This window comes from Ovis canadensis, chromosome 17 (genome assembly GCF_042477335.2).
Source record: "Ovis canadensis isolate MfBH-ARS-UI-01 breed Bighorn chromosome 17, ARS-UI_OviCan_v2, whole genome shotgun sequence".
Taxonomy (NCBI): Eukaryota; Metazoa; Chordata; class Mammalia; order Artiodactyla; family Bovidae; genus Ovis; species Ovis canadensis.
Window position 1 is genome coordinate 82305020 of NC_091261.1, and position 27242 is coordinate 82332261.

General features: G+C 62.1%; 1 protein-coding gene across 1 annotated transcript; it reads right to left on the reverse strand.

Moving 5' to 3' along the window:
* Window positions 1-229: 229 nt before the first annotated feature.
* Window positions 230-27242, reverse strand: UBE2L3 (ubiquitin conjugating enzyme E2 L3). Its single transcript, XM_069558440.1, has 4 exons — window positions 27025-27242; window positions 16508-16603; window positions 5294-5480; window positions 230-2478 (listed from the first exon to the last, which is right to left on the reverse strand). The coding sequence occupies exons 1-4, from the start codon at window positions 27049-27051 to the stop codon at window positions 2324-2326; spliced, it is 465 nt and encodes a 154-aa protein (XP_069414541.1). The 5' UTR covers window positions 27052-27242; the 3' UTR covers window positions 230-2323.

A 27242-nucleotide genomic window follows, 5' to 3' on the forward strand; every position in this document is an offset into this window, starting at 1 on the left:
CTCAGCAGCTCCCCAGCCTCCTTCCAGGAGACACCCTACTCAGGGCCGGGGTCTGCTTCTCTGTTAGGTGTGGCTGAGGTGACGCACATCCAGAGGTCAGTGTCCCCTCCCGATGCCCCAGCTGTCCCTTCTGCTGCCCGGGGCCTGGCCAGAACCTGTCTGCAACCCTCTCCTGGAGGCCCGTGCAGCCCCACCCCCAGGAAGGAAGAGACAAACCCACACGAGCAGACCATGTCCCAGAGCACTTTTATTCAGGGCAGCAGAGCAGATCGCAGCGGCTCGGGAGGCTCGTGCCCGCCGTGGGGAAGGGCGGGAGGCCAGGGCTCTCGCTCGGAGGCGGGCCTGGCAGCTCTCCCCTGCTCGGGAGACCAGCCGTTGGGTCCGGAGGAGCAAGGCTGCTGGTGAGCTGCTCCACGTCTGCCTGAGGGCTCAGCGCGCGCCAGCCAGTGGATCCAGGCCGGGCGGGCCGCCAACCCACTCTCGGAGGGGCGGGGTGAAGCAGAGTGTGAACCCCCGAGGGGAGGGGCCGCCGCGTGGAGCACGGCGGGCGTCCTCCCGGAGGCTGGCGAGCAGACACGGGGGCAGGGGAGGCAGGCGGCAGAGCTGCGCTGGGAAGCACGAAGCGGTGGGCGAGTTTCCAGGAATGGCAATAATTCTGGGCTCAGAGCGGCGAGGAGAACAAACCGCGGCTGACCTGGAGCGCTTCTGACAGAATTTGGCATTTTATTAACAAATCTGCACGTGAGTGAAATCAAGCCCCTCATCGCCTTTCTGCTAATGAGATGGGCGTGGCCGTGCCGCAGGGGCGCACCGGCCCCAGGCCTGTCTGCGCGTACCTGGGGCACCGAAGCTGCGGTAGGCCGCGGGCCGCCCCCCACCACCGCCCCCCCTCCGCTGGGTAAAGCCGAGCTGCTTCACGGGCCGCGAGCCCCGAAGACCTCAACCCACAAAGCCAGAATTAAGACAGAAAGCCAAGGTTAAGTCATCTTCTCCCCCGGGTCTCGCCGCGGAGTGCCGGAAGAGGCAGGCCCGGGGCGGCAGGAGTGGAGGGAGGACCCCCGAGCTCGGACCCCGGGCCTCCTCTGGGTGTCAGTGAGCAGGACTCTACTACTTCAGGGGCAGTCCCGCCTGCTTGGAAGAGACATCAGCATTCAGATCCTTACGAGTCCATCTGACGACACATTCTAAGGTCAATTTTTATTTCTACAAAAGAAGGCGGTCAAAACAATATAAAACACGTCAAGGAGATTACTGAGCGAGCTTCACGTGGAGCCTGACTCCAAGAAGGTGGAGAGTCCGATGCAGGGGGGCCGTCCTGTTCCTGGGTGGGGGGCGCGGCGGCCCCGGGCTGGTGCGGGACACTGGCGTCGGCGGAGGGTCAGGCGAGCTGAGGAAGGGCGGCTGCAGTCACAAGGCGGAGGAGGAGCTCCAAGTCACGTCGGCGGACTCGTCGGCGACAGGCCAGCGCAGACCTGCGCGTGGACACGCCAGCACTTGTCCGCGGGGAGACCCGACGTCTTCCGGAAGGGATTCGGAGAGGAGCGCCTCCCTGGCGAGCACTTCCTCCCACAGGCGCGCTGTCCTCCGGTCAACGGGCCCAGGGCCGGGGGGCTGCCCTCCGCAGGCCGGCGGCTGGAGGTTCATCCCGGCCGGCCGGCGTCACGGGGGTAACGTTAGCCAGGGTTTTACAGAAGAGCTGGAGCTCCCCTTTCCACGGGATTGTTGTTTGTTTTTTTTTTTTTTTGGTCGGGGGCTGGAGTGGAGGTTTGCTCGTTTCTCGGTGTTCTCAAAAGGCGGCTATAAATCAGTCAGGAGTCTGCACTAACTCGCACACCAGGCCGGCCGAGGGCGGAGCAGAGGGGCCTGGGGGCGGGGCCGCCCCTCCCGGCGGGGCGGGGCCGGGCGGGCCTGGGAGAGTGGGGGAGTGAGAATCAGACGAAATGCAAGAAAGTGGCAGCTGCAAGGGCAGAGAGGAACCAGAGCCTCCCCCACCCCGCCTTTTTTAAAAACCTTATGGCCTAAATGTAAATTGATTTTGGATAAATTTGGACAGGAAAAGAAAGACCATTTTTTAAAAGTGGGTTGAAGCGGTGATTTTTAAAACAAAGAAAGCAGAACTAGAACATCTTAAATTTTTAATCCTTTCTTTACAGGTTACCTAGACCACTTCTGATTAAGAAAACTGTAGAAAGTTAGTAACTGCCACAAGCAGACGCCAGGCGGTGGCACGTGTCAATTTTCCACAGAGTCCTGCTTTGCGGGGTGTCTCAATGCACTGCTCGGGGCCTCTGCTCACACTCGCTGGAATCCATCGCGGCAGATTTTAGTCCACAGGTCGCTTTTCCCCATATTTCTTTGTAAATTCTTCAGCATTCTTACAGAATTTTTTACGGTCCTTAGAGTATTCTTCAGCTAGGTCAGCGCGGAGCGGGTGCTCCGGCTGGGGGTCATTCACCAGTGCTATGAGGGACTGGATGACTGCCAAGAGAAGGACAGGGCACCGCGGGTTAGAGGCTCCCACTCGGCACCAGAGCGCCTCCCAGGCTGAGCAGAAGCACTCAGCTACCAGCACTGAACCCAGCGCTCCCCTGCGCTGAGAGACTGCCCAAGGAGAGCGGCCAGTGCCACGGCAGGGCTGAGCATGCTGCCCAGCGGGACACCGCTTCCTCCTCTCCTCCTCCAGGAAGCCTTCCTGTCGGACATCCTGGGGAGCCCAGTCCCAGCCACCCCTACTACCCGCTCTCACACGGGGAAGCCGCTCCAGGGCAGTGTGCTTGGTTCAGGATGCACGGCAGGCCTGCCCTTGTGAATGGTACCCCCCCCCCCCCCCCGGAAGAGCCCTAGGAGCTCCTGAGCAGCTGAGAAAGGGCCCTCTGACTGCCGGGAGGCTTCGGCCCCCAGCAGCACTGGGTGTCCACTCCAGAGGCGGAGGCCCCGCATGGCTCAGGGTGGCCCCCACAACGCTCCCTCGACGCTAGGCAATACCTGACGGGACCTCACCGGGGGCCCAGGGGAACCACACGCTGAACGCGGAAACCTGACTCTCCTGTCCCCGCCGTCCTGCTGCGTGCTGCGGCGCGTTCACCCGGAGGCCAGGGCGACGCTGGCCTCGCGCCCGACGGGATCAGTCTCCCTCACCAGCCAGCGCAGCCCGCACTCTGCTGCAGGCGCATGCCAGAGCCAGACTCTCTGCGGAGGAAGCCTGCTCTTCTATCCCTTTATCTGGAGCCACTGCTGCCAGCTCCTGCCACCTTTCTGTATGACTCAGGCCTGCCTTGTTTCTGGGTTTTTCTCCCATTTTTGCTCTATTTCTAATGCTTCTTTACTTCCACCATGCCAAAAACTGAACTCTCTAAAAACTGGCACCGTAGCTGCTTTCGGCATGTTCACAAAACCACGCAGACCACTGTCTTCCTCACGAAGGCCTCCGTCGTGCCCACAAGCACAGCCCTCTCAGTGGTCCCGTCCTGGCCCCCCAGCACCCCCCACAATGGATCTCCTCTCCAGGCGCCCTCCCTCCGCCGCGTCTCATCGCCTGCAGCCGTCAGCTATCTGCTACAGGGCTGCTGGGACCGCTGCGGTACAGTGACTGCGAGTGGCCAGCTGAGCCCAGACAGCCCACAGCATGGGAGTGATAAAGTGCAGTCGCCTTGAGCCACGAGGTTCAGAGACACTGTGTAACAGGGCAGTCACAGGGACAGAGACGTGGGGACACACTGCTGAGGTGGCGAGGAAGAGCGCAAGGCCACGCCGGGACCACCCGGGGAGAAGCCCTGCCTCCCACCGCAGAGCAGCGCCCCTGCCTGCCGCAGCGCAGAGAGCAGCGCCCCTGCCTGCCGCAGCGCAGAGAGCAGCGCCCCTGCCTGCCGCAGCGCAGAGAGCAGCGCCCCGTGGAAGACGGCAGCGTTTCCTTCACACCCTAAGGCAACAAGTAGAAAAGAATGCAACGTCTCTTCAGTTACCCGACTGTCTGAAATAAGCACCCACAACCTGGACGAGAGCACCAAGACCTCCTCTACAAACAGGCCCCTGGCTGCCACGGCCGACCAGAGCGGCCTGTCCCGGGCGGGGCGCACAGCAGGGCACCGGCCCTGGGTGCCAGGTGAGGAAGGAGACCGGAAGCTCGCTGTGGTCCAGCCGCCTGAGCAAACGCAGCTGCCGGAGTCCGCAAAGAGCTGAGTCAGTGCAGGAAAAGCCAGGCCCGTCCTCCCACGAGGATACGGACCTCGTCTGTACAGAGGTCAGTGTGCGCAGACTGAGTGCCGAGTCCCCTGGGGACGCCTCCCTTGGCTCTGCCCTGCCGCTCAGATGTGGGCGCCTGGTGGGCGCCTTTCGCGGGGACCTCGTCCAGCGAGCTCTGCTCTGGGAAAGCCTTCTAAGCCCATCTTCCAATGGTCCCACTGGAAAATGATCAGTCACCAGAAAAAATGCACGCGCCTGCAGCCTGCCAACTTCCAGACTCATCCACTCTCTCTAATCTGAGACCCCGTCAGTGGCTCAGGCAGTCACTTTTAAGAGCCCCCAAAACTACGAGGCGAGGACTGTAAAACACAAGCACGGAATGAAGAACGAACACCAGGAACCCCCCGCGCCCCAGCGGGCGGGAGCCGGCCCCCCTGCAGCCCCAGCGGGCGGGAGCCTGGCCCACCCATGCAGGGGGCACAGGCGCGATCGCTGGCCCAAGAAGGCCCCACGGGCCACGAAGCCCGCGCGCCTCAGCTGCAGGGCGCACGCTCCAGGGCCGAGCTCTGCAGAGGAGAGGCCGCTGCACTGGAGGAAGCCCGCACGCAGCAGTGCAGACCCAGCACCAACCGATGAGACAGAAGGAAGCTAAACATGGACCCAAACAGAGAGCAGTCAGTCGCAGGGGACAAAAGGGGGGTGGCCACAATCCCGACCAAGTGCCCTCCCAGAAACTCGGGCATGCGTGGCCACTGGCCCCGAGGCGCACAGAGCTCGGGCCTGCTGAGGCCAGCGCGCGCTTCCACGTGGGCACACACCTCAAGCCAGGCCAGGCCCTCCCACCACGCCCCTCGAGCCCCGGTGTCCTGTGGCCTGCCTTGCGCCTCCGGCTATGCCCTCTCCTCAGGCCAAGAGCCCCCCGCACCCTCCCTTCTGCCTCCCTGCCTGAGCCCACGTGTGACCCGCGGGCTGGCGCTGAGTGGAGGCAGGTCACGCCGGGGGGCGTCGGGAAGCAGCAGCCTCCGGGGCGCGGGGTCGGCGCTGCAGGCCTCTCCGGGCTCCGAGCCCCCGGCGTCAGCGGGCCCCGGCGGCCGAGGGGCGGACACCTTACCTTGGTCGGTCTTGGTTGCTGGCTTCCAGTTCTCGGCACTGATCACCGGCAGGCACACCTGCCCCTTCTCGTCGATGTTGGGGTGGTAGATCTTCGTTTTGAACGTGATCTTCGGCGGTTTGAAGGGGTACTCTGCTGGGAAGTTGATTTCGATCCTGAAGGCCCCCTTATCATAGGGGGGGTTGTCCTGCAGAGGAAGGAGACCAGCATGAGCCAGCCGCTGAGACAGGACGGCTCCAAGGGTTTCACCTCGGAAACACTTCATTTGATTCAAGAGGTTACATCAACTGAGGCTTCATCACCACCAGGGAAATGATAATTAGTATTCTTAGAGCAGGGTGCCTGAGATGGACACCCTGGCCTCTCTACATTTTTAAAAAAATAGACTTTATTTTTTTCAGTAGCTGTAGCTTTACCGCGAAACTGAGAGGAAGATACAGAATTCTTCCCCCCCCACACACAGCCTCCCCAAGTACCGACAGCCCCACGTTACGAGTGAGTGGCTGACACCCTCGCCCACAGCCCACACCCTGCGGACGGCCTGTCACAGCGCTGGGTGCTGTAGGCAGCCTTGGGCCCTCTGCCTGGAACTACACAGCACGGAGCCTTTTCAGACTGGCTCCTTTCAGTAATGCGCGTTTAAGGTTCTTCCACGGCTTGCCAGAGCACTTCTTTTTGGTGCTGTTTTATTCCATTCCCCTTCATGGATCACAGCCCTGTCGCGGCGAAAGGGCTCGAGTAACTCAGTGACGCTGAGCCATGCCTCGCAGGGCCACAGGGGACAGACGGGTCACAGCGAAGAGCTCTGACGAAAGGAGGAGGGGACAGCACCCCGCTCCAGTGTTCCCGTCTGGAGGACACCACGGACAGTGTGAAAAGGAAGAAGATGAGGCACTGGAGGACGTGCCCCCAGGTTGGAAGGTGCCCAAGATGCTCCTGCGGAGGCCAGCGAGTGACCAACGGCTCCAGAGAGGAGGTGCAGGGGCCAAAGCGGGAACGGCACTCAGCTGCGGACGCGTCTGGAGGTGGAGGTGAACTCTGATGCCATCAAGAGCGAATGCTGCGTAAGAACTTGGGGCGTCATGCCCGTGAACCAAGGTGAGCTGGATGGGGTAAGGCAGGAGATGGCGAGACTGGATGTTAACATCTCAGGAATCCCTGAACTCAAGTGGATGGGATGGGCGAGTTTAATTCAGATGACCATTATATCCACTACTACTGTGGGTAAGAATCCCATAGAAAAAATGGAATAGCCCTCCTAGTCAACATCAGTCCGAAACACAGTACTTGGGTGCAATCTCAACAACGGCAGAATGATCTTGGTTTGTTTCTAAGGCACACCATTCGTTATCACAGTAATCCAAGTCTATGCCCCAACCCCTGAGGCTGAAGAAACGGAAATTAAACAGTTCTATCAAGACCTACAAGACCTTTTAGAACCAACACCAAAAAAAGATGTCCTTTTCATCATAGGCGATTGGAATGCAATAATAGGAACTCAAGAGATACTCAGAAGGAGACTCAAGAGTGCCTTGGACTGCAAGGAGATCCAACCAGTCCATCCTAAAGGAAATCAACCCTGAATATTCATTGGAAGGACTGATGCTTAAGCTGAAACTCCAATGCTTTGGCCACCTGATGCGAAGAGCTGACTCATTTGAAAAGACCTTGATGCTGGAAAAGATTGAAGGCAAGAGGAGAAGGGGACGACAGAGGATGAGATGGTTGGATGGCATCACTGGCTCAACGGACGTGGATTTGAGCAAACCGGGAGACAGCAGAGGAGAGAAGCCTGGCGTGCTGCAGTCCGTGGAGCTGCAGAGTCGGACACGACTCAGCGAGTGGACAGCAACAATCACTCCACCGTCTGGACGCTCACCAGTCAGCACGCTCGTGGTCGAGGGACCGCAAGCCTGTGCACGCCCAAACGGAGGGTCACACTTGCTCTCCGGGACCCAGCCTCCAGAGCTACTAACGCAGGGAAACCATGTCTTTGGGAGAGAGCGTGGGGAGGGCGGGCTCAGGCTCCCTGCACACGCACGCTATTCCGCTGGCATCACCCCTCACCCTGCCGTGGCGCCCAGCTGCTCTGGGAGCAGCACTGCTCTGGGAAGCCGTGAGGTCGGGGTCAAGGTCACCAGCCGTGTTCTCAAGGCAGGAGATGCGTTCTCTGTTAGTCTGGGTGATACCTGAGCGCAGGGACCCAAGGCGTCCCCAGAACCAGCCTCGCATTTGCTAATGGGACGGCTAACCTATCCATTTCTCAACACCAGTGTTCATGTTATTCTTTTGAACGTGGCCAAGAATGTCCTCCGTCAAACACTGGTTTAACGTACCTGGAACAGAAGGACTCCAGAACCAGGCTGGAGTCTATTCCACAGAAGAGAAAAGAGCGGCAGCCGCCAGCCACAGCGTGCGGGGGCGAGGCGGGCGGGCGCCCGAGGGCCCCACGGCGGCTCGCAGGAGGAGCCCGGAGCGCCGTCAGCACGCGGGATCGACACGGCTGCTCGTTCCGAGAGAGAGAGGCTGACCACACGGCTCTCAGAAACGAGACTGCAGGCGCACAGGAGCCCAGGTTAAAGTGGGTGCAGCACACAGACAGATAACTTGCCAAAACGGACGCAGAGGCGGCCAACAGGCGCAGGGAGAGAGGCTCCTCGTTCCCTCAGGAAAAAGCCCACGGAAACCGCAGCAAGAGGGCCTCCCGGGCCCGGCGCTGCCACTGGGCTCCCAACGCAGGCGGCGCGACCCCCCGCTTGGGGAGCTGGGAGCCCACATTCTGTGTGGCAAGGCCAGAAAATACACAAAACCAAACCAAAACCCACAATGAGACACCACTTCACACCTACTAGGAGGGCTGTGAACGAGACAGACAACAGCAAGCCGTAGTTAGCAGGTGGAGAGAACACAACGCTTACGCGCAGCTGTGGGGTGTCGACGGAACGGCCCCTGTGAAAGCAGCCTGCACCCATCAAAGCAGCAGACACCGCCAGCACAGGGCCCTGCAGCCCCACCCCAGGCCAGCAGGCTGGAGAAACGAAGCGCACGCCCCCAGGAAACCCCGCGCGCGCTCACCGCGACCTCACCCGCGACGGCCGGACAGCGGCGACAAGCAAGTGCCTCTCGGGCGGGCGACGGGCGAGCGGGCACTGGCACAGCCGCCGCAGCAGGGCCACGCGGCACGCGCGGTGGGGTCTGGACGCAGGCCCCAGCAGGGAGGAGCCAGACACGAGCGGCCGCGCGGCAGAGGAAGCATGGGCGCACAGCAGCAGGACGGAGCACAGGCGGCGCGGTGCCCGGGGCCGGGCGGCGCCAGCGGGACGCTCCTGAGGCAGCGCAGCCCGATCTGCCCTGCGGCCGAGGAGGCGCACCGCAGGCCACTGACCCGCACACGGTAAACGGGCGAGACGCGTGGCCTCTGCCTCTCAGTGAAACCGCGGGAGACGAAGCAGGCTGACTCAGGAGCAGGGCTCCCGCGGAGAGCAGGGCTGTCGCTCCTGGAGAGCCTGGGAAGTGCCCGAGGTCGTCCCACGGACAGAGGTGGCTGCTGGCATCTCGTGAACAAGAGAATCAGACCACGCTGCACAGACAGCCCGCCCGCACACGCTGCAGAGCCAGAGGCCCGCCAGCCCACACGTGGCACACCCGGGCCAGGCACAGGCAGCGCGGGGGCAGACAGGGCTCCCTGCGGAACCACGACCGGCCGAGACACCGGCCCCTCACCAGCCACAGGGCGGACGCCAGCCCGGGAGAGCTGCGCGGCGGGCGGCCCAGCCGCGGGCGGCGTCCCCACGCCGCCCGCAGCCCAGCTTTGCTTCCGTCCACGCGGCTCCCCCGCCGTGAGCCAGGGCCGCGTCCTGACCGGTCCACGCACGTTCCGCCCAATACGGTGGCCACCAGCCCGGTGGCCACTGTGTGCCTGAAACAGGGCTCTCCTCAGCGGAGGAGCAGTGGGAGCACAGAATACCAGCTGGGAGTCAGCCTCTGCAAAGCAAGAACGCAGACCGCCCCGTTGACGGCTGCGTACGCTGCCTCCACGGAGAAGACTCAGCCACTCGCCAACGCCTGCGTCACCGCCTGAGCTCCGCGTCCCCTCAGATCAGACCCTAATAAATGGGAAGTGCTTCAATTGTCCCCGAACCACCCCCACCCACAAAAACCTGTCTTCCACCAACCCCGGCGCCAAAAAGGTTGGAGACCGCCACAGTTCAGTATTTGGCAGCTCTGGCCAGGGCACTCAGGCGAGAAAAGGAAATAGAGCATCCCCACTGGAGAGGGAGAAACGGAGCTGCCTTGGTCCGGACCCGGCCTGACCGTACACACAGAAAACGCTGGAGATGGCTCACACAGACCGTCAGAAACGAAAGCAACACGCATTTCTGCCCACGAACAGTGATCGATGGGGAACCCAAAAGGAAATAGCAGACAATCCCGTTCATGGTTGCCACTGGGAAGGTGAAGACACCAAGGCAAGCTCGAGCAAGGAGGCTGTGACTCAATGCTGGTGCCCCCGGCCCCGCGGACGCCCTCACCCACAGCGTGCCCAGAGTGAAAAGGTGACTAAGGTTCAACCGCGTCACGGAGTGGAGTCCTGGGCTGACAACATCCGTGTCCTAAACGGAGAGAGCTCCTGGGGCTTCCCTGGAGGTCCAGAGGTTGGGACCCAGTGCTTTCACTGCTGAGGGCGCGGGTTCAATCCCTGGTCCTGCAGGCGACGTGGTCAAAAGGGAAAAAAAGAGCGTGCGCGCGCACCCTTGCTCTCCCGCCAAGCGCTGAGACAGGGAGACGTGGGGACACCACACCTCGCAGCCCTTCCCCGGGACGTCTGGCCTCTGGAGCTGTGAGGAGTCTGAATTCTGGGGTTTTGTGGCCCAGCCTATGGTTGCGTTTTCACATCCTGAGCCGAAACACACAGAGGCGTGAAGCTCGTTCACTGGAGATGACAGAGCACTGCTGGAAGGAGAGAAAGCCTAAGGGAACGGAAAGACGCCCCGGGTTCACAGACCGCAAGACTCACTACAGGTGATGGCACGCTGCCATCTATGACAACAGATAAGGACAGTGAAGCAATCTGAAAATCCAGTATGACCCCTCGCAAAACCTCAATTCCCTTTTTTGTCCCCAACTGGAAGAACCCTTCCTGACATTCAAACAGGACCTCGAGGTGCGTTACTGAACCAAACCTGGTCTGTGTGCCGGCAGTCTGCTGACACGGGGTCACAGAAGGGACACACAGGAGCCACGCAGGCCGTCAGGGCAGCACCGGCTCACAGCGCAGGAGCGCGTGCTGGCAAACCCAGGGGGCCCAGGCTACGCGACCGGCTCGGGCAGGGTCCTCTGCTGGTGAAGGTGAGGTGACGGTGCGGTCCCAAGGGTGAAGGCCAGATCCTTAGGCGCCAGCAGGCCTGGAGGCTGCCTGCTCACAGCCACCGAGTAGCTCATTCCTTCCACTGGGGGTTTTAGGATCTGAAAAGCAACGCAGGCAGTGTGCCTCAGACACGCACAGCTGGGGCTTCAGGGAAGACGAGAGCAGTCACGGAGGGGGCCCTGTTGGCAAGGCCCCTCAGGGTCCTGCTCCGGCGCTCAGGAGCCTTCACCCACCAAAACCATCCTCAGAAAGATAACACTGGAGAGCCACACCTCCAGATTTCAAAACCTCACTACAAAGCTACAGTAACCGAAACAGTGTCGTCCTGGCCTAAGGACAGACGGTCCGACCAGCAGAGTCGAGTCCAGAAGCGAGCCCCGTGAGCGCGCGCCATCGCTTTCCTGCCCCTGCTGGGCTCAGCTCCCTACACCGCTGTGCCGGGTTCTGCTGCACAGCAAAGCGAGTCAGCTGCACGGACACGCACACCAGCTTCCCCACGGTTCCTTCCCCATAGGTCATCACACAGGACTGACTGGCTCCCTGTACTGTGTAGTAGGTCCTTGTTAGTGATCTAGGCCTATTAATTTTTGACAAGGATGCCAAGATCATTCAGTGGGAAAGAGCAGTCTTTTTGACAAATAGTCCTAAAAAAAACTAGATGTCCACACACAGAAAGGATGAAGTTGGACCTTTATCCCTACACCACTTAAAAACAAAAACGATCAATGACCCAAGTTCGAGAGTTAAGACTGTAAGAGCTCTCAGAAGAGAACGAAAGTCAACCCTGCGTGACCCTGGGCTTGGCAACAGTCTCTTGACTATGACACAGGCGGCAAGGAAAAGACAGAAGACGCGGCCTCCACGAACGTCAGACGCTTTGTGCACCGAAGGGCATGCTCGAGAGGCAGAGAAGACGACCAACTGCACGGTAGGAGGTGTCTGCAAATTGTAAGTCTGATGAGGGTTTAACATAAAGAACTCCTACAACTGGAAGACAAAGAGACAAAGGACCCAACTCAAAACGTGTAGCAGCTTTATTCAGAACTGCCAAACTCTGGAAGCAATCAGAATGTCCTTCAGGGGTGAATGGATAAATAAACTGTGCATTCAGACAACGGAATATTATCTGGTGTTAAAAAGAAACGAACTTTCCAAATACACGTAGAAATCTCAATCGCACATCACTCAGCGAGAGACGACGACCTGAGGAGCTGCTGTGCGAGTCCAACTGGTCACAGCGGGCGGACGAGGGGGACGGCTCAGAGCAGGGCGGGCGGACGAGGGCGACGGCTCAGAGCAGGGCGGGCGGACGAGGGCGACGGCTCAGAGCAGGGCGCCAGCGGCAGTCCGGAGCCGGGGGCGCGGGAGAAGGGCAGGGGCAGAGACTGCTCTGTGCGACGCTCCCACGGCCGGCACGCTGTGCACGTGCACCGGGCGTGACCCTGAGCGGGACGCACGCACACGGCGCCCTTCAGGAGACCGTGGTGTGCCGACGCACGGTCCTCGGGTGTGGCTGCGGGCTGCTAGCTGATGTCTAGAATGGTCGCAACAGAACTGCCCTAAGACGCTGCTGCTGCCTCCGAGTTGCTTCAGTCGTGTCCGACTCTGAGACGGCAGCCCATCAGGCTCCCCGTCCCTGGGATTCTCCAGGCAAGAACACTGGAGCAGGTTGCCATTTCCTCCTCCAATGCAAGAAAGTGAAAAGTGAAAGTGAAGGCGCTCAGTCATGTCTGACTCCTAGTGACCCCATGGTCTGCAGGCTACCAGGCTCCCCCGTCCATGGGGTTTGCCAGGCAAGAGTACTGGAGTGGGGTGCCATCGCCTTCTCCATCCATGAGATGCTAGCTGACTTCTACTAGAATGGTGGTAAGATAAAAAAAAATGGGGGGGGGCAGATAACTGTGGACAAGGGAGGGGGGGGTCACTGTGTATAAGGGGGGGGAAAGGTCAGTTTTCATTCCAATCCCAAAGAAACGCAATGCCAAAAAATGCTCAAACTACCGCACAATTGCACTCATCTCACATGCTAGTAAAGTAATGCTCAAAATTCTCCAAGCCAGGCTTCAGCAATACGTGAACCGTGAACTTCCTGATGTTCAAGCTGGTTTGAGAAAAGGCAGAGGAACCAGAGATCAAATTGCCATCATCCGCTGGATCATGGAAAAAGCAAGAGAGTTCCAGAAAAACATCTATTTCTGCTTTATTGACTATGCCAAAGCCTTTGACTGTGTGCATCACAATAAACTGTGGAAAATTCTGAAAGAGATGGGAATACCAGACCACCTGACCTGCCTCTTGAGAAATCTGTATGCAGGCCAGGAAGCAACAGTTAGAACTGGACATGGAACAACAGACTGGTTCCTAATAGGAAAAGGAGTATGTCAAGGCTGTATATTGTCACCCTGCTTATTTAACTTATATGCAGAGTACATCATGAGAAACGCTGGGCTGGAAGAAGCACAAGCTGGAATCAAGATTGCCGGGAGAAATATCAATAACCTCAGATATGCAGATGACACCACCCTTATGGCAGAAAGTGAAGAGGAGCTAAAAAGCCTCTTGATGAAAGTGAAAGAGGAGAGTGAAAAAGTTGGCTTAAAGCTCAACATTCAGAAAACGAAGATCATGGCATCCGGTCCCATCACTTCATGGCAAATAGATGGGGAAACAGTGGAAACAGTGTCAGACTTTATTTTTGGGGGCTCCAAAATTACTGCAGATGGTGACTGCAGCCATGAAATTAAGACGCTTATTCCTTGGAAGAAAAGTTATGACCAACCTAGACAGCATATTCAAAAGCAGAGACATTACTTTGCCAACAAAGGTCCGTCTAGTCAAGGCTATGGTTTTTCCTGTGGTCATGTATGGATGTGCGAGTTGGACTGTGAAGAAGGCTGAGCGCCGAAGAATTGATGCTTTTGAACTGTGGTGTTGGAGAAGACTCTTGAGAGTCCCTTGGACTGCAAGGAGATCCAACCAGTCCATTCTAAAGGAGATCAGCCCTGGGATTTCTTTGGAAGGAATGATGCTAAAGCTGAAGCTCCAGTACTTTGGCCACCTCATGTGAAGAGTTGACTCATTGGAAGACTCTGATGCTGGGAGGGATTGGGGGCAGGAGAAGGGGACGACCGAGGATGAGATGGCTGGATGGCATCACTGACTCGGTGGACGTGAGTCTGAGTGAACTCCGGGAGATGGTGATGAACAGGGAGGCCTGGTGTGCTGGGATTCACGGGGTCGCAAAGAGTCGGACACGCCTGAGCGGCTGGGCTGAGCTGTGTCTAAGGGGGGGATAACTGCGTAAGGAGAGGATGGGGAAACACTGGAAACCCTGGGCTCTGGTGGTGGGGCTGTGAGATCGTGCAGCCACCGTGGAAATCGTGTGGCAGCTCCTCAAAGAGTTAAACCCAGAGCCACCACGTGATCCAGCCACTCCACATATTTCCCCAAAGCCCTGAAGGCCAGGACTCAAGCAGACACCTGCACACCAACGCTCAGAGCAGCATCACCACAACGGACAAAGAGGCAAACAGGCCCCCTGCCACCAGCGGGTGGACGGACGCACAGGAGGCTCGGTGCGCGCGTGGCAGAAGCTCATTCATCCTGAGAGTGATGTTCTTGCACAGAGCAGGTGAGTCTTCAAAACATTCTGCCAAGTGAGATGAGCCAGAGAAAAAAGCAGTTTACACAACTCATCCATGTCAACTATCAAACTCACAAACACAGAAAGCACGCTGGAGAGCACCAGGGCTGGGGGTGAGGAGCGCAGCACTACCAGCTCACGGCGCAGAGTTTATTTCAGTGTGCGCTCTGGAAACACAGCGATGATGGCTGCGCAACAGCCTGACTGTAACTAAGGTCACTGAATTGCACAATTACAAAAAGGCTAAGCTGACAAACCATGCTACATAAATTTTACCACAATAGAAAAACTGATGAAGCAAAATTTACTAATTTTTTAAAAGAGAAACTTTAAGCACTTCCCTGGTGGTCTAGTGGTTAAGATCCTGCCCACCAGTGCAGGAGACGTGGGCTCCGTCCCTGGTGCAGGGAGACCCACCTGCCACAGAGCGACTAAGCTCCCGCCCCACAGCTGCCCTGCTGGCTCAGCGGTCAGGAGCTTGCCTGCCAAGGCAGCAGACGAGGGTTCCACCCTTGGCTTGGGAAGATTCCTAGAGAAGGCAACGGCGACCCACTCCAGTATCCTAGCCCGGGACACCCATGGACAGAGGAGCCCAGGGTGAGCAGCAAGGCAGGGTGAGCAGCAAGGCAGCGGCCGGCTGTGCCTCGGTCTCTGGGTGCAGCTGCTCTGGGGGGAAGGCCAGACCACCGGGATCCCACCAGCCACCCCACCCGGCACTCAACGAGGGGTCAAACCCCACCCCCCGGCTCTGCCAGCCCCCACCCCCCGGCTCTGCCAGCCCCAGGGACGCCTGCCGGACCAGCACTGACGCTCGGAGCTGCCGCTGAGCTCCTGGGGTAGAAGGCCTGGCCTGGCCACTCAAATCCTCCCCGTCCACCGCCGGCACTTTTATAAGGCCCACACCTTAGCCGCTGCCTGACCCTATCAGCAGAAGGCAAACCCACAAGCCGGGCGGCAGCGGCCACCTTCTACTTGGTGCCCGACGGGGCCCCGGGGCGGGCGGGGCTGGGTGCAGGCAGGCTGGCCGACGCCAGTCGACCACTGTCAGCGCGCCGGCGCCGACCACAAAGATTCACGCCACATCCCGAGTGCTGTGTGAGCTCCAGGCACCTTTACAGAGGCATGGCCTGCAGCCAGGGTCAAGGGGGCGGCATCTCTGGGCAGCGAGCTCCCTGCTCAGCTCTGGCAGAGCGGCCCCTCTGCCCGCAAGGAGAGATTTCAGGCGCAGGAGGTGGGGGTGGGGGCAGGAAGAACAGGAAGGCCGGGGGCACTGGTACAAGGGTCCCAGGTCAGAGCCCACTGGGGACACGGAAGGCACACCATGTCCCAGCAAGGCCGTCTCCAGCATGGAGGCCGAACAGAGGCCGAGACTCGACCGCCACGTCCAGCAAGAGCCCGGGACCCGAGGCTGGAAGCGGCAGGGCCGGCACATGCCTGCTCAGTGGCTCAGCCGTGTCCGGCTCTCGTGACCCCATGGACTGCAGCCTGCCAGGCTCCTCTGTCCGTGGAATTTCCCAGGCAAGAACGCTGGAGTGGGTTGGCATTCCCTTCCCCAGGGGATCTTCCCGACCCAGGGATCGCACCCGCGTCTCCTGCACTGCCAGGCGGGTACTTCACTGCTGAGCTACTGGGGAACAGAAGCAGGGCCCCCGAGAGACAAAACAGCCTGAGAGGAAGGCGAGAGGCTGGACAAGACTGAGGGCCTCAGGGCTGCGGCCGGATCCCTCCGGCGGGCGCTGCGGGCAGCCAGGGTCCCCGCTTGAGTCCTCGCAGGACGCGCCTCTGCAGGGGGCGTTAGGAAGGGTTGCAGAAAGAGGGGCCGCTGAACCCCGAGGGCAAGGAGGCTGCAGGACGCCACGGTGCAGAGACTACGAGTGTGCAGAGACGGCTAGGCGACAAGGAGCTGGACGCTGGGCAGAGCCGGGGCAGGGGCCCAGGGACACAAGGAGGGATGCAAGGCAGGGGCTGAGGCAGCAGGAGGCACAGGGTGGGGGCGGCCGGGGAGGAAGCCGGGATACGGGCGCACAGAGGCCCAGAGCCGGGCGGGAGCACAGAGAGGGCAGGACGGACCCGCCGGGCCGGAGAGGAGGCTGCCCCACTGGGTGTGTGGTCTGGACACACAGCCTTTCCGGGCCTGGGAGGCCCCCGCCGGCCCTGCGCCCACCCCGCCCGGGGCTGCTGGAGGGGAGGCGCCAGTACTCACGGGGACAATGAGCCCTTGCCACGTCAGCAGATTAGCCTCGTCGACCTGGATGTTACGGAAGTTCTTCATCCCGCACTTGCGGATTTCTTCAAGCTCCTGTTGGTTGACAAAGCACAGAGGGGTGTCAAACGGGGGAAGGCACTGTGGGTTAGCCCCTCCTGACTTCCTCAGACCAGGCCGAGCGCCAACGCCACCTTGAGGCGTTGCAGAGCCCGCCTGGACCACCCTGGGCTGGGAGACACCCCGGAGTGGCAGCCCCGACCCACGCCCCAGCCCAAGACGCCCCACCTCGGTGAAGCCCAGCCTGGGGGGCACCCCCTCCCTGCGGACTGCCCCCGAGCGGCAGGGGACAGGGCAGGCACAGACCCAGGCTGCGCTGCCCGCGTGCTCAGGTGAGGGCCGGGACGAGGCGCCGCCGAGCCCGGGGCGCTGCCACCCTCAGCGAGGCTGCGGCTTCTCTGCACAGGGCACGCAGCTGGGGCGCCAGGGCCCAGGCACGGCGCGGGCAGCTCCCCGAGCCCGCAAGGGCAGGGAGGGGCTGTGGTCATGCAGACACGCCCCACCCCAGCAACCGCAGGGTCCTGTCCCGTCTCTGGCTGAGAGCCAGCTGGCACCTGGTTCTCCCCGGGGCGCTGGCCTGACGGCTCCCGCCACTCCTTGATGGCTAAGGCAACCGACAGGCGTTACTGCCCGAGGCGGCCACCGCCCAGCCGCGTCCCGCCAGCCCCGACCCGGCTCACGTCCACCACAGAGCGGCCTTCTCTGGAAGCCTGCAGCCAGGCCTGCCTCCCCCGTGGGGCCCACGGCCCTGGAAGCCCCTGCGAGCCAGCACCGCTCCTCAGCCTCCACATGCCCACTGAACGGCTGGGGCACAGGGTGCCCTGGGGATCCGTGGCAGGATGGGGGAAGAAGCCAGTGTCAGGGGTCTCAGCTGGTGGCGAGGGGCAGGAGGGGTGCCCGGTGCGGTCAGATGAGCAAGACGGCGTGTCATGTGAACACACAGAGGCTGCAGCGGGGACCGCGAGGGACCCCATGACCTGCCAGCTGGTCCTCGACTCACAGGAAAGGCTCCCTGGGGCCCAGGGCCTGGGCAGCCTCAGGGGGGAAGGGACTCTCCCCAGCACCCCGCTCTCCACACGAAGCTCCAGACTCATGACCCGAGGGGGAGCAGGGCCAGGGAGCCCTTTCTGTGCGCTCAGCTTCTGTTCCTGCTCAAGACACTTGAGTTAGAGCCTCACCAAGGGACAGGAGATGCCACGTCCCTTAAGGGTGCATCCTAGCAAGCTGAACAAAAATCTTAAACCAAACGAGGGGCTTCCTTGGCTGCTGAGCTGTTAAGACGCTGCACTTTCACCGCCAAGGGCCTAGGCTCGGTCCCTGCTCAGGGAGCGAAGATCCCACTAGCCACATGGCCAAAAAACCAGAAGGCAACGGAGAGGAACGGCAATGGAGGATGGACTCGATAAATTTTTAAATGATCTCACGTGTGCTTCACGGCTTCAGAAATCCACACGCTGACCACGTGAGGTGCGGGAGATAAACACAAGCAGGCGAGCGTGGGACTCCACTGCCGCACGGCCGTGAACAAGCCCCCTGCGCGAGGAGCAGGACAGGCAGGCCACAGGCGCCCAGCGCTGGCAGCGAGAGACACGGGCGCGGGACGGGCACCCCCCCGCCCTGGCCCAGGAGGAGACGACAGGCCATGCCCACAGGGCCGGCCTCCGGAAAGCGGAGCGCGCCTCCGGGTGAACCAGTCACCTCGCTGCCACGTCAGGCTCAGCAAAGACGGAGGCACGCGCCTTTGCATCATTCTAACCAACGAGAAGTGGGCACCAGGCAGAAGTGAGAGATAAGGAGAAAGACCAGCCAGCAGGCCCGGCCCACCCCGTCACCTCCAGGGAACGCAGCCAGCCCGGGGCTTTCTCAACAGGGTGGCGGCCGCGCCCTGCCCACCAGGGGCCCGGCCCCCGCTGCTGAGACCCACAGACACGCTCACGCCGCCGCGCTCGCAAAAAGCCCCGAGTTGCACAAGACCGCAGTGCAGATGAGAAGTGTCTGTCCCGGAAGGCCAGTCACAACTCCACCCAGGACCAGCCAAGGCCAGCTCAAGGCGCCAGGGGAGAGACGGGGTTGCCTCAAGGCCTGCATCCCCGCCAGAGCGGTCGCGCCCCGTAACTGAGGGCAGGGAATGGGGAGTGAGTGACGGGCAGGAGACCACGGCAGCTCCCAGCCGGGGCCGCCCACGGCGCAGGAGCAGGGCCCCGCGAAGGAGAGCCGGGGGCGAGCAGAGCGCAGGGGCATGGGGCTGACGGCCGCGCCCACCAAGCTCTGCCTCGGCCCTGCTGGGAGCGGAGCGGCCACGGCCAGCTGCTGAGAGGCCCCCGGAGGAGCTGGGGACGCCAGCCCAGGGGCAGGGGCTTCCCCGGCAGGAGGGCAGAGCGCTGTGCCCTACGGGGCCCCGAGGGGACCACTGCCCGGCGGAGTCTCTGCGCTGACCGCCTCTGCCCCAGCCCCCACTCCCAGGAGGTGTGCGACATGCCCGGCCAGGCACACGCCTCACCGCCTCCCTGATCGTCTTCACACGGGACGCCTTGCCTGGGGACCACCCCGGCTTCCCACAGGGAAGGGCCCAAGGCCCAGGACCACCACAGGCCCTTCCAGCGCTGGAAGCGAGCTCCCTGAGCAGAGGCCTCGCCTGGCGGGCAGCACGCAGCACGCCCGGCCCTGAGCCCACCCGTGGAGGGTGCACGCCGGCCCCCAGCCACCCCCCGATACCGCTGTACACGGACAGCGTCGTGACTCGGCGGGCGGCCGCTTCCACACGCTGTCCGAGCAGCGCCTGCCCCGTCGTGTCTGGAGATGGCAGGGCCCTGTCAGGGCTGTTCCACTGCCCTCTCAACCGTGCCCCATGCCTCGCAAGTTCCACGCATGTCCAGACACCAGCACACACACACTGTTCCGTGTAACAGAACACGGACGCGACGCGTGTTGGTGTCGAGAGTTCTGGTGAGCCTTCAGCCAGAGGCCAGGGGCCTAAATGAGGAATGCAGGTGTTGACGGTTGTCACGCGGAGCTTTCCCAAGTGACCCGGTCCAATTCCAAAGACGACACAGGAAGGGGGCCCTGCCCACAGCACGCCGCACTCCCCTCCCGGGCACCCCAACGAGGGCAGAGAAGGCGGGACGCCAGGCAGGATGCGCACCTCTGCGCGGGGGGGCCTCACGTCCACCCACCCCTGCCCCCCGAGAAGAGCAGCGTCCGGAGCCTCTCGACCCTGTGGAGGCAGGGGGGCAGGCGGCTGGGGGTGCCGAGCCACAGACAGACCTCGCGCAGGCCAAGGCCGGGATGAGAGTCTGCACCAGTCGCCGGCCTGTGGATGGCCCATCACAGAGCTGTGGGTGAGGGTGACGGGGGTCCCCCTGCCCCCGTCAGGATCGCGGGGGGCTGGCAGCCCTGGAAAGGCACCTTCCAGGACTCACAAGAGACTCGAGTTCCAAGACAACAAAAGCAGGGACACATGGGGCCTGAGCCTGAGCCGTCCCTGTGCGGCAGGGCGCCCGTCGAGGGATGGCTGTGCCAGCAACATTCCGGGGCCCCTGCTGTCCAGGCCGAAGGAAACCGGCAGGCAGAGCCTGACATTCGAGGGAAAGGCGCAGCAGGCCTGTCCACACCAGCCAGCAACGCGCGGGACGGCCATTATCTGGGAGAGCTCCCCAGCTCTGCCGGATGGTGTCGGGGGGACCGACTCTGACAGAAAGGCACCTTCCCAGCTCGCATGCAACCGGAGGCAATGGCACCCCACCGAGACCCTATCGTAACTCAGCACACCGGGAAGCCAGCGCAAGGGCCTCAGAGCCCCAGAACGCGAGCCTCTGACTTCAGGAACTGCTCGCCGAGGGGGCAGGACCACCCCCCGGTGAGCGGATGGCACCGTGCCAGCTATGGCACACTCAGTTACCGCCACAAACACCACACTCAGCGCTGGTCCGGACTCTGGGAGCTGGTTCCGCCAACCTTCTGGAGAAATCAGCACCCTGGAGCTCAGGCAGGACACGGACGAGCCGGAGGCAGACGGAGAGCTGAACCGGGTCCAGCGCTGGACCACCACACGCTGAGCAGGGAGCAGACGGGACGGGGCGGGGGCGCTGGGGAGGCTCAGGCGGCCCCAGGACTCACGTCTGTCTCACCTGCGTGGCGGCAGGCCTGGCACCCCAGGACGGGACGGGCTGCGAAGCGCACGGTGGGCCACCTGGAGGGCGCTCTCCTGTGCGGAGCTTCCCCACAACTGCCACGGCCGGGTGGGGTGTGCAGACACCTACCAGCTGTCTCAGGACGGGCTCAGGGGCCGTTGGACGCCAGCCCAAGAGAGTGTGGGTGCCCCCACGCGCCCGGGCTGCCCGCGCTGCCCGCGCGAGTGCCAGCTCCGGCCGCACGCACCCACTGGGCAGGGCCGTCCCATAGCGTCTCAGTCCCTTGCCAGGGGTGAGAAGCAGCAACAAGGTCTGGCAAGACGATGGAGCACGGAAGACTCCAACCAGACATAGGCCGAGAGCGGTTCAATGCACGCCCTACCACCCCCGACTCAGACGAAGCCTCCCCTCTGTCCCACCCGTCCTCAGGAGCCCACAGCACAGCACGGGCAGTGGGAAACCCACAGGGCAGGGGGGCTCGACTGGCTCCGCCCGTGGGCACCGGCCCGTGGGTGCTGGCCAGGCCTTGGCCTCCCACCTGCAGGGGCCCTGCAGCTCTGGAGGCTGGAGATGGTGGCCAGGGCTGGGGAGGAGACCAGAAGCTCAGGGTCCTTGCCAGGACCGCCCGCCCAGCTCAGCGGCCTCACTGACCCTCACTCAGGGCAGGAAGAGAGAACACGCAGGTGAGTTCGAGAGGCCCGTTCTGAACCGAGAGCCGCGTAAGCCCGCTGCAAACAGGAAACATCTTCAAACAGAGAGGATCGCACGACCGTCTCAGGAAACCTCTCACTAACCCAGCCCTGACGGACAGGTGACTCCGAGAGACGGGAGGGCGGGTGTGCGGGAAGGGGGTCGGCCTGTCTTCTGGGCCCCGACCCACGGCCCCAGGGGCAGCACCCCCCTCCACACACCGCCCCCCCAGGCCGCGGTCTTCGTGCCTGCGCTGACACCCACGTGAGAACGTGCCGGGCGCACCTCTGAGACTTCGCTGTTCAGTAACTCACTGTATCTTCACACAGGTGACGTTGCCAGAGCCCAGAGGGGTCCAGCAACTTGCCTGGGCTCTCTGAGCTGAGATGCGGCAGCCCAGGACACGCTCCAGAACCAAACTCGGGACTGCCCTGCAGTGTCCTCCGCTCAGCAGCTCGGCCCTGAAAGAGCCCCATAGCTCCCCTCTCGGGGCCGAGGGCAGGGCTCACAGAAGGACCAGGCCAGGCAGGACACACGAGCAGACAAAGCGCTCGCCAACAAGCTCCCGCTTCTGGGCGCGGCACCGGGGTTGGCAGGCCCTCGGCTGCAAGGCGCGGCATCTCTGCCCACCCTTCCCGAGGCCCACCCTCGCAGGGCTGTGACAGGAGCTGGCTCAGCCAGCGGAGGCAGGGGGCGGGGGGCTCCGACCAAGGGTCACCCCGGCCAGTGCCCTGCACAGTCGTCCCCTCATGCCTAGGGAGGGGGCTGTGCAAGGTCAGCGGCACGAGCCCGGGCTCCTCCGTTTGCTATGAAGGACAGACGCTCCTAACCGCCAGCGGCTGCCCCGCCAGCGGCCAGCACCCTGCTCGGAGCCAGGGCCAGAGCAAGCTCGAGCCTCCTGCCGCCAGAGGGGTCCCGCCCTGCTCCCCAACCCTCAGCAGGCGGGCATCCGGGATCTCTGCTCTAGGCTGGGCCATCCCCCTCCTCCAGCTCCAGAGGGCACAGCCCAGAGGGGGACCCCCCCTACCCCGCGGAGCTCAGCCTCTGAGGACCAGGAGTCACGCCGGTGCAGAGACCAGCTGCGCTGGCCATGAGCTCACGGGCCCCGGGGAGTCCAAGACGGGCGGCAGGGACGATGGGCTGCTGAGCCCAGCCTGGAACCCAGCCAGGAACGGGTGCAGCTCCAGGGAGCGGCGTGAGTGCGTCTCTCCGTGTGTTGCCACTCACGGATGGCGTGGGACCAAGGCGGCGGGGGAGGAACACAAAGGACCCACTGAGCGACCCCGAGCAGGCGTCGGCCACGGCCGGGGCCGCTCGCACGCAGGGCACAGTGGCAGGCCGCGGAGAAGCCCGGCGGGGAGGGGACACAAAGCCCCGCTTCAGCAGCAGCTGGCAAGGGGCTCCTCGCGGGGGGAAGGGGCAAGGTGGGGGCCTCAGGTCCTCCCTTGGCGCCGGGACAGACAAGCGGCCCATTAACTAAGAATGGACAGACCAGGGCGCAGGGGTGCAGAGCAGGCAGGAGGTGGTCCACAAGCCACTGCATGGAGACCATTCTCTTGAGGCGGGGGGAGGAACAGGATGGGGGACGACAGACAGAGTCCAGGCCCAGGAGGATGGCGTCAGGGTTCTCCAAGCTTTAATTCCCAAGTTACTGTTGTGTCAAAGACGAGAGGAGTACCTCTTGAACACTCAGTGATCCAAGAGTGAGCACACTCCCCAGTGGCCTGGCATAATGGAACGGAAACCAAGCCTCTTAATTTAGCACCCTAGAGGTACGCGCGCCTCGAGACAGGTGTCTTTGTTCTTGTGTGCCCCCCAGGGCCGCAGTGATGCGCACCCTCTCTCCCGGGGGGGCCCGTCCCGGCCTCTCAGTGGAGGACCGTCCACAGAGAGGATCATGAAGGCGGGCTGCAACCGCCCCGACTCACTGCCAGGCACAAATCCAGAGCAGAAAACGCCGCTCTTCCCTCGAGTCCTGCAACCCAGGGGTTCAGAACACGAGACTGGCACAGCACCTCCGGGAAGACGCCCCTCGCACACTCCCCCCACCCCGAACGCGGCAAGCTCGGGGAAGAGCGCCCAAGTTCACTGCTCAGCACTGTTCCAGGGCCCGCACTGGCAGCGACCGCCACCCGCTCCCACGTGATTACGGGCGGAACCCCTCATCACGACAGTTACTAGCGGGGCAGCCCCTCTTTCAAATCTACACATTTCCCCCACTGGGAAAAGCCCTTCTGGGAAGACACCCAGCTGGAGGGCCCGTGGGGGAGACGTGTGCTGCACTTGAGAGGCTGAAAAGGCAGACTGCCACCAGCTCGCCTCAGCCACACCTCCAGGTTTCACTTTTGTAGCCATTTCCCCTCCTGACTGAAGCAGTGGTTACAATCTGGCAGCTGCCATCAATACGGAATCAGCCGCTTGCAGATTAAAACGTGTTTAATGTTTTATTGACAGTGTAATTCCTAAAAAGGGTCCTGAAAAAAGGGCCAATCCTTTCGGTGATTGCTTTCTAAACTAAAGACTCGGTCATGCTAGCTTTGCCTAAAATAACTTCTCGGCCTGACATACGCAAGGCACTCTACTCTTACTTTTATTTTTTCACTCTACTTTTAATGAGGCATTTTACACTGTTTGCAGACAGTCCGCTGTGACAAAGAAACCTCTGACTCCAAGCGTCTCAGAAAATGGTCTCTGAGGAAACGTGAGGCTCTTAAAGCATAATCCATTCGACTATTCAACACCTGTTTACTTTTCACCACCGGAAATCCCTTTTATTATCCAAGCTGTGTATTGATTGACCTGATTCGGTACTTTTTTTTTTTTCAACCAGGCTGAAACATTGACTCAGAGTCAACGATTAGCATCTTGTGAGCAGCACCTGCTACTGAACTGAAAGCATCTCCAGCCACTAGTCAAGAACCCAGCGTGCTTCTCTGCACTCCTTGGAGTAAGAAGGCAGACTGTGGGGAGGGGCACGGAACCTGGGATTTGGAGCCAGGGAGACGCAGCTTCTCTCCCTGGACAGCCAGCTAAGCTTCACAACTACCTCACTACTAAAATGACGACGATGACATGTTAACTTTACCAGTTACTGAAAAAATAAGGAAAAACGTCCATAAATGATCTAGTGTTCAGTAAGGACTGTGGAAACGTTCCTCTTTCCTAAGCTCTATCTTACAATGCAAAAATTACTGGAAAACCGTCTAACTCCCCTCTCAGACCCCTGGGAGCCCCAAACTGGGTCAGCTAGCCTAGACTAAGGGATACCAGGATGAATTAGGTCAAGATCCCTGCCCTTGAGGAACTCAGAACTCAGCAGGAAAGGCAAGTCTAATACAACTCTGCCTGTGACAAGCACTCAAGAGAGAAATCCACAGAAAGTGCTGTGGTCACACAGAGGAGGAAACTACTCCTTCTGAGAGGGGTTGGCGGTGAGGCCTCAGGGTTGAACCCAGGACTTCCCTGGAAGGGAGGCCAGGCAAGGGGAAGGCTGCCTTTCTCAGGGAGAGGACGCCTAAGGGCCAGGGGCTGCGGAGTCAGACCGGGCAGATCACAGCTCACTCCTTCCCCAGCTAGGACACGAGAGCAAGCGAGAGGCTCCCTGCATCCCGTTCTCTCCTAAAGACTGGGAATGACAGGAGGGTCACACACAAGCGTGAAAGTGAAGCAGTGAGGTCGCTCAGTCGTGTCCGACTCTTTGCGACCCCTTGGACTGCAGCCTACCAGGCTCCTCCGTCCATGGGATTCTCCAGGCAAGAATACTGGAGTGGGTTGCCATTTCCTTCTCCAGGGGATCTTCCCGACCCAGGGATGGAACCCAGGTCTCCTGCGTTGGAGGCAGACGCTTTAACCTCTGAGCCACAAGTGAAGCAGGGAGCAGCGCAAAGTCAAAGCTAAGCAGACAGGCAGCCGCGGTGATGAGCTGCAAGAGCGGCCGGGAAACCAAGGTCCTACTGTGGCGCACAGGGGGCTCTGCGCCATGTGACCTGGCAGCCTGCACGGGAGGGAGTCTGGGGAAGGAAAGACACACACGTGTGCACCAGGGAGTCCACCTGAAACTGTCACAACACTGTTAACCACCCACGTGTGTCAGTCATGTCCGACTCTCTGTGACCCCAGGGACTGGCGCCTACCAGGCTCACGGAATTTTCCAGGCAAGAGTACTGGAGTGGCTCACCATTTCACCCTCCAGGGGATCTTCCCAACCCAGGGATCGAACCTGAGCCTCTTGCATTGGCAAGAGGATACTCCAATTTAAAAAAAAAAAAAAAAAGACTGGTGGGGAATCAAGAAGGAGGAGGTGTGGCCGAAGGGACTGCTTTTCCAGAAGCCTCAGGGCCTGGCATGGGGGGAAGCCAGGATTAACTTCCCAGGACAATAAAATCACAGGGGTCAGGACTGGAAGGGGTTGGAGGGAAAGGATTAACTATGTGCTTTAGGAAGAAAAAGAACTTCGGTGGCCCAGAGGGCAAGTCAGAGAAGGTGAGAACTCAGAGGGGCATCCTGAGAAGTGAGGCCGTGATTCAAAGTCATCCCAGTAAGAGCAGAGATGCAGGCACCAACATCAAGACGCCTTTCCAGAAAATTAACATCCGAAAGGCGTCAAGGAGCGCTAGCCTTTGCGGGGAGTAGTGCAGGGAAATAACCCTGTATCGGTCCTCCCATCCGGAAGACTGTGTGGACGGCTGGGTCGCGGACGAGAGAAGGGAAAACAAGGCTGGATCCGCTGACCGTCCTTTTAAGCCCGCTTCCAATCGAGTCTTGGCAAGTTCAACGTCGTCTCTAGCCCTCAGTGGACAAAAGGAAGGAAACGCTCCCGAGGAGCCAGGGCCCGGGGCGGGGTGCTGGGACAGCCAAGCTCCGCGCGTCTGGCTCTCCGCAGCACGGCTCTGCCCGGGAGGAGCCCCAGCCCTCCACGGTCGCTCAGGAAGCCGGCTCCCGGGCCCTGCTCGTTTCCGGCCCGGGGGAGGCAGCACCTCCGCCGGCAAGGGCTCCCCGAGGCGAGCTCGGGCTCCAGGGAGGGCGGCGGGGAACGGCCGGCAGGCGCGCTCCAGAGAGGCCTAGGCCCGCCCGGCGGGGCACGGCCGGTGGTTCCGCACCCGGGCGGCCGGCGAGGCAGAGTCGCGGGGTATTTTCGTAAACTTTGGCCGGGTCCGACTCCCACCGCCATCCCCGCCCCCAAGACGGCTCCCCTGGCTCCAGCAGGGCCGGGGGCGCGGGGGGCGCGGGCCGGGGCGGCGCGGGGAGACGCGGCCGCGGAGCCAGGCCCGCCGGGCGGCCGCGCCGCCCCGGCCTAACTTTCGCCCCCCGGCCCGCGCCCGGCGCGCCGCGGCCCGGGGCGGAGCGGCCCCCGGGCTCGCCGCCCGGGCGCCCCGGGAGCCGCCGCCTCCGCCCGGGGGCCGCCGGGGGAGGGAGAGCCGGCGGAGCCGGGCGGGGCGGCGCGGCCTGGCGCTCCCGCCCGCGGCCGAGGCCTAGCGGCCCCGTTAGCCCCCCGCGGCTCGCGGCCCGGGGCGGCGGCCCCACGCGGGGCGGGGGGCGGCGGGCGGCGCCCCGGGGGGCCCGGGCGGCCGCGGGAGGCCCGGCCGCCGCCGCCGCTCGCCCGGCCGCCCGCCGCCGGCGCCGGAGAACGGCCTTTACCTTCATCAGCCTCCTGCTGGCCGCCATCTTGGCTCTGGTGCTGCTGCTGGCCCAGAATGCATCGCGGCGGCCGGCGCCGGAGCCCCCGCACTTCCTGGAGCGGGGGAGGGGCGGCCGCGGCGCGCGCGCGGCCGCGGCGCCCGCTGTGCGCGGGCACGGCGCGGGCGCGCGCGGGGCGCACGGGCGCGCGCGGGGACCCAGCCCGCCCCGCCCCTCAC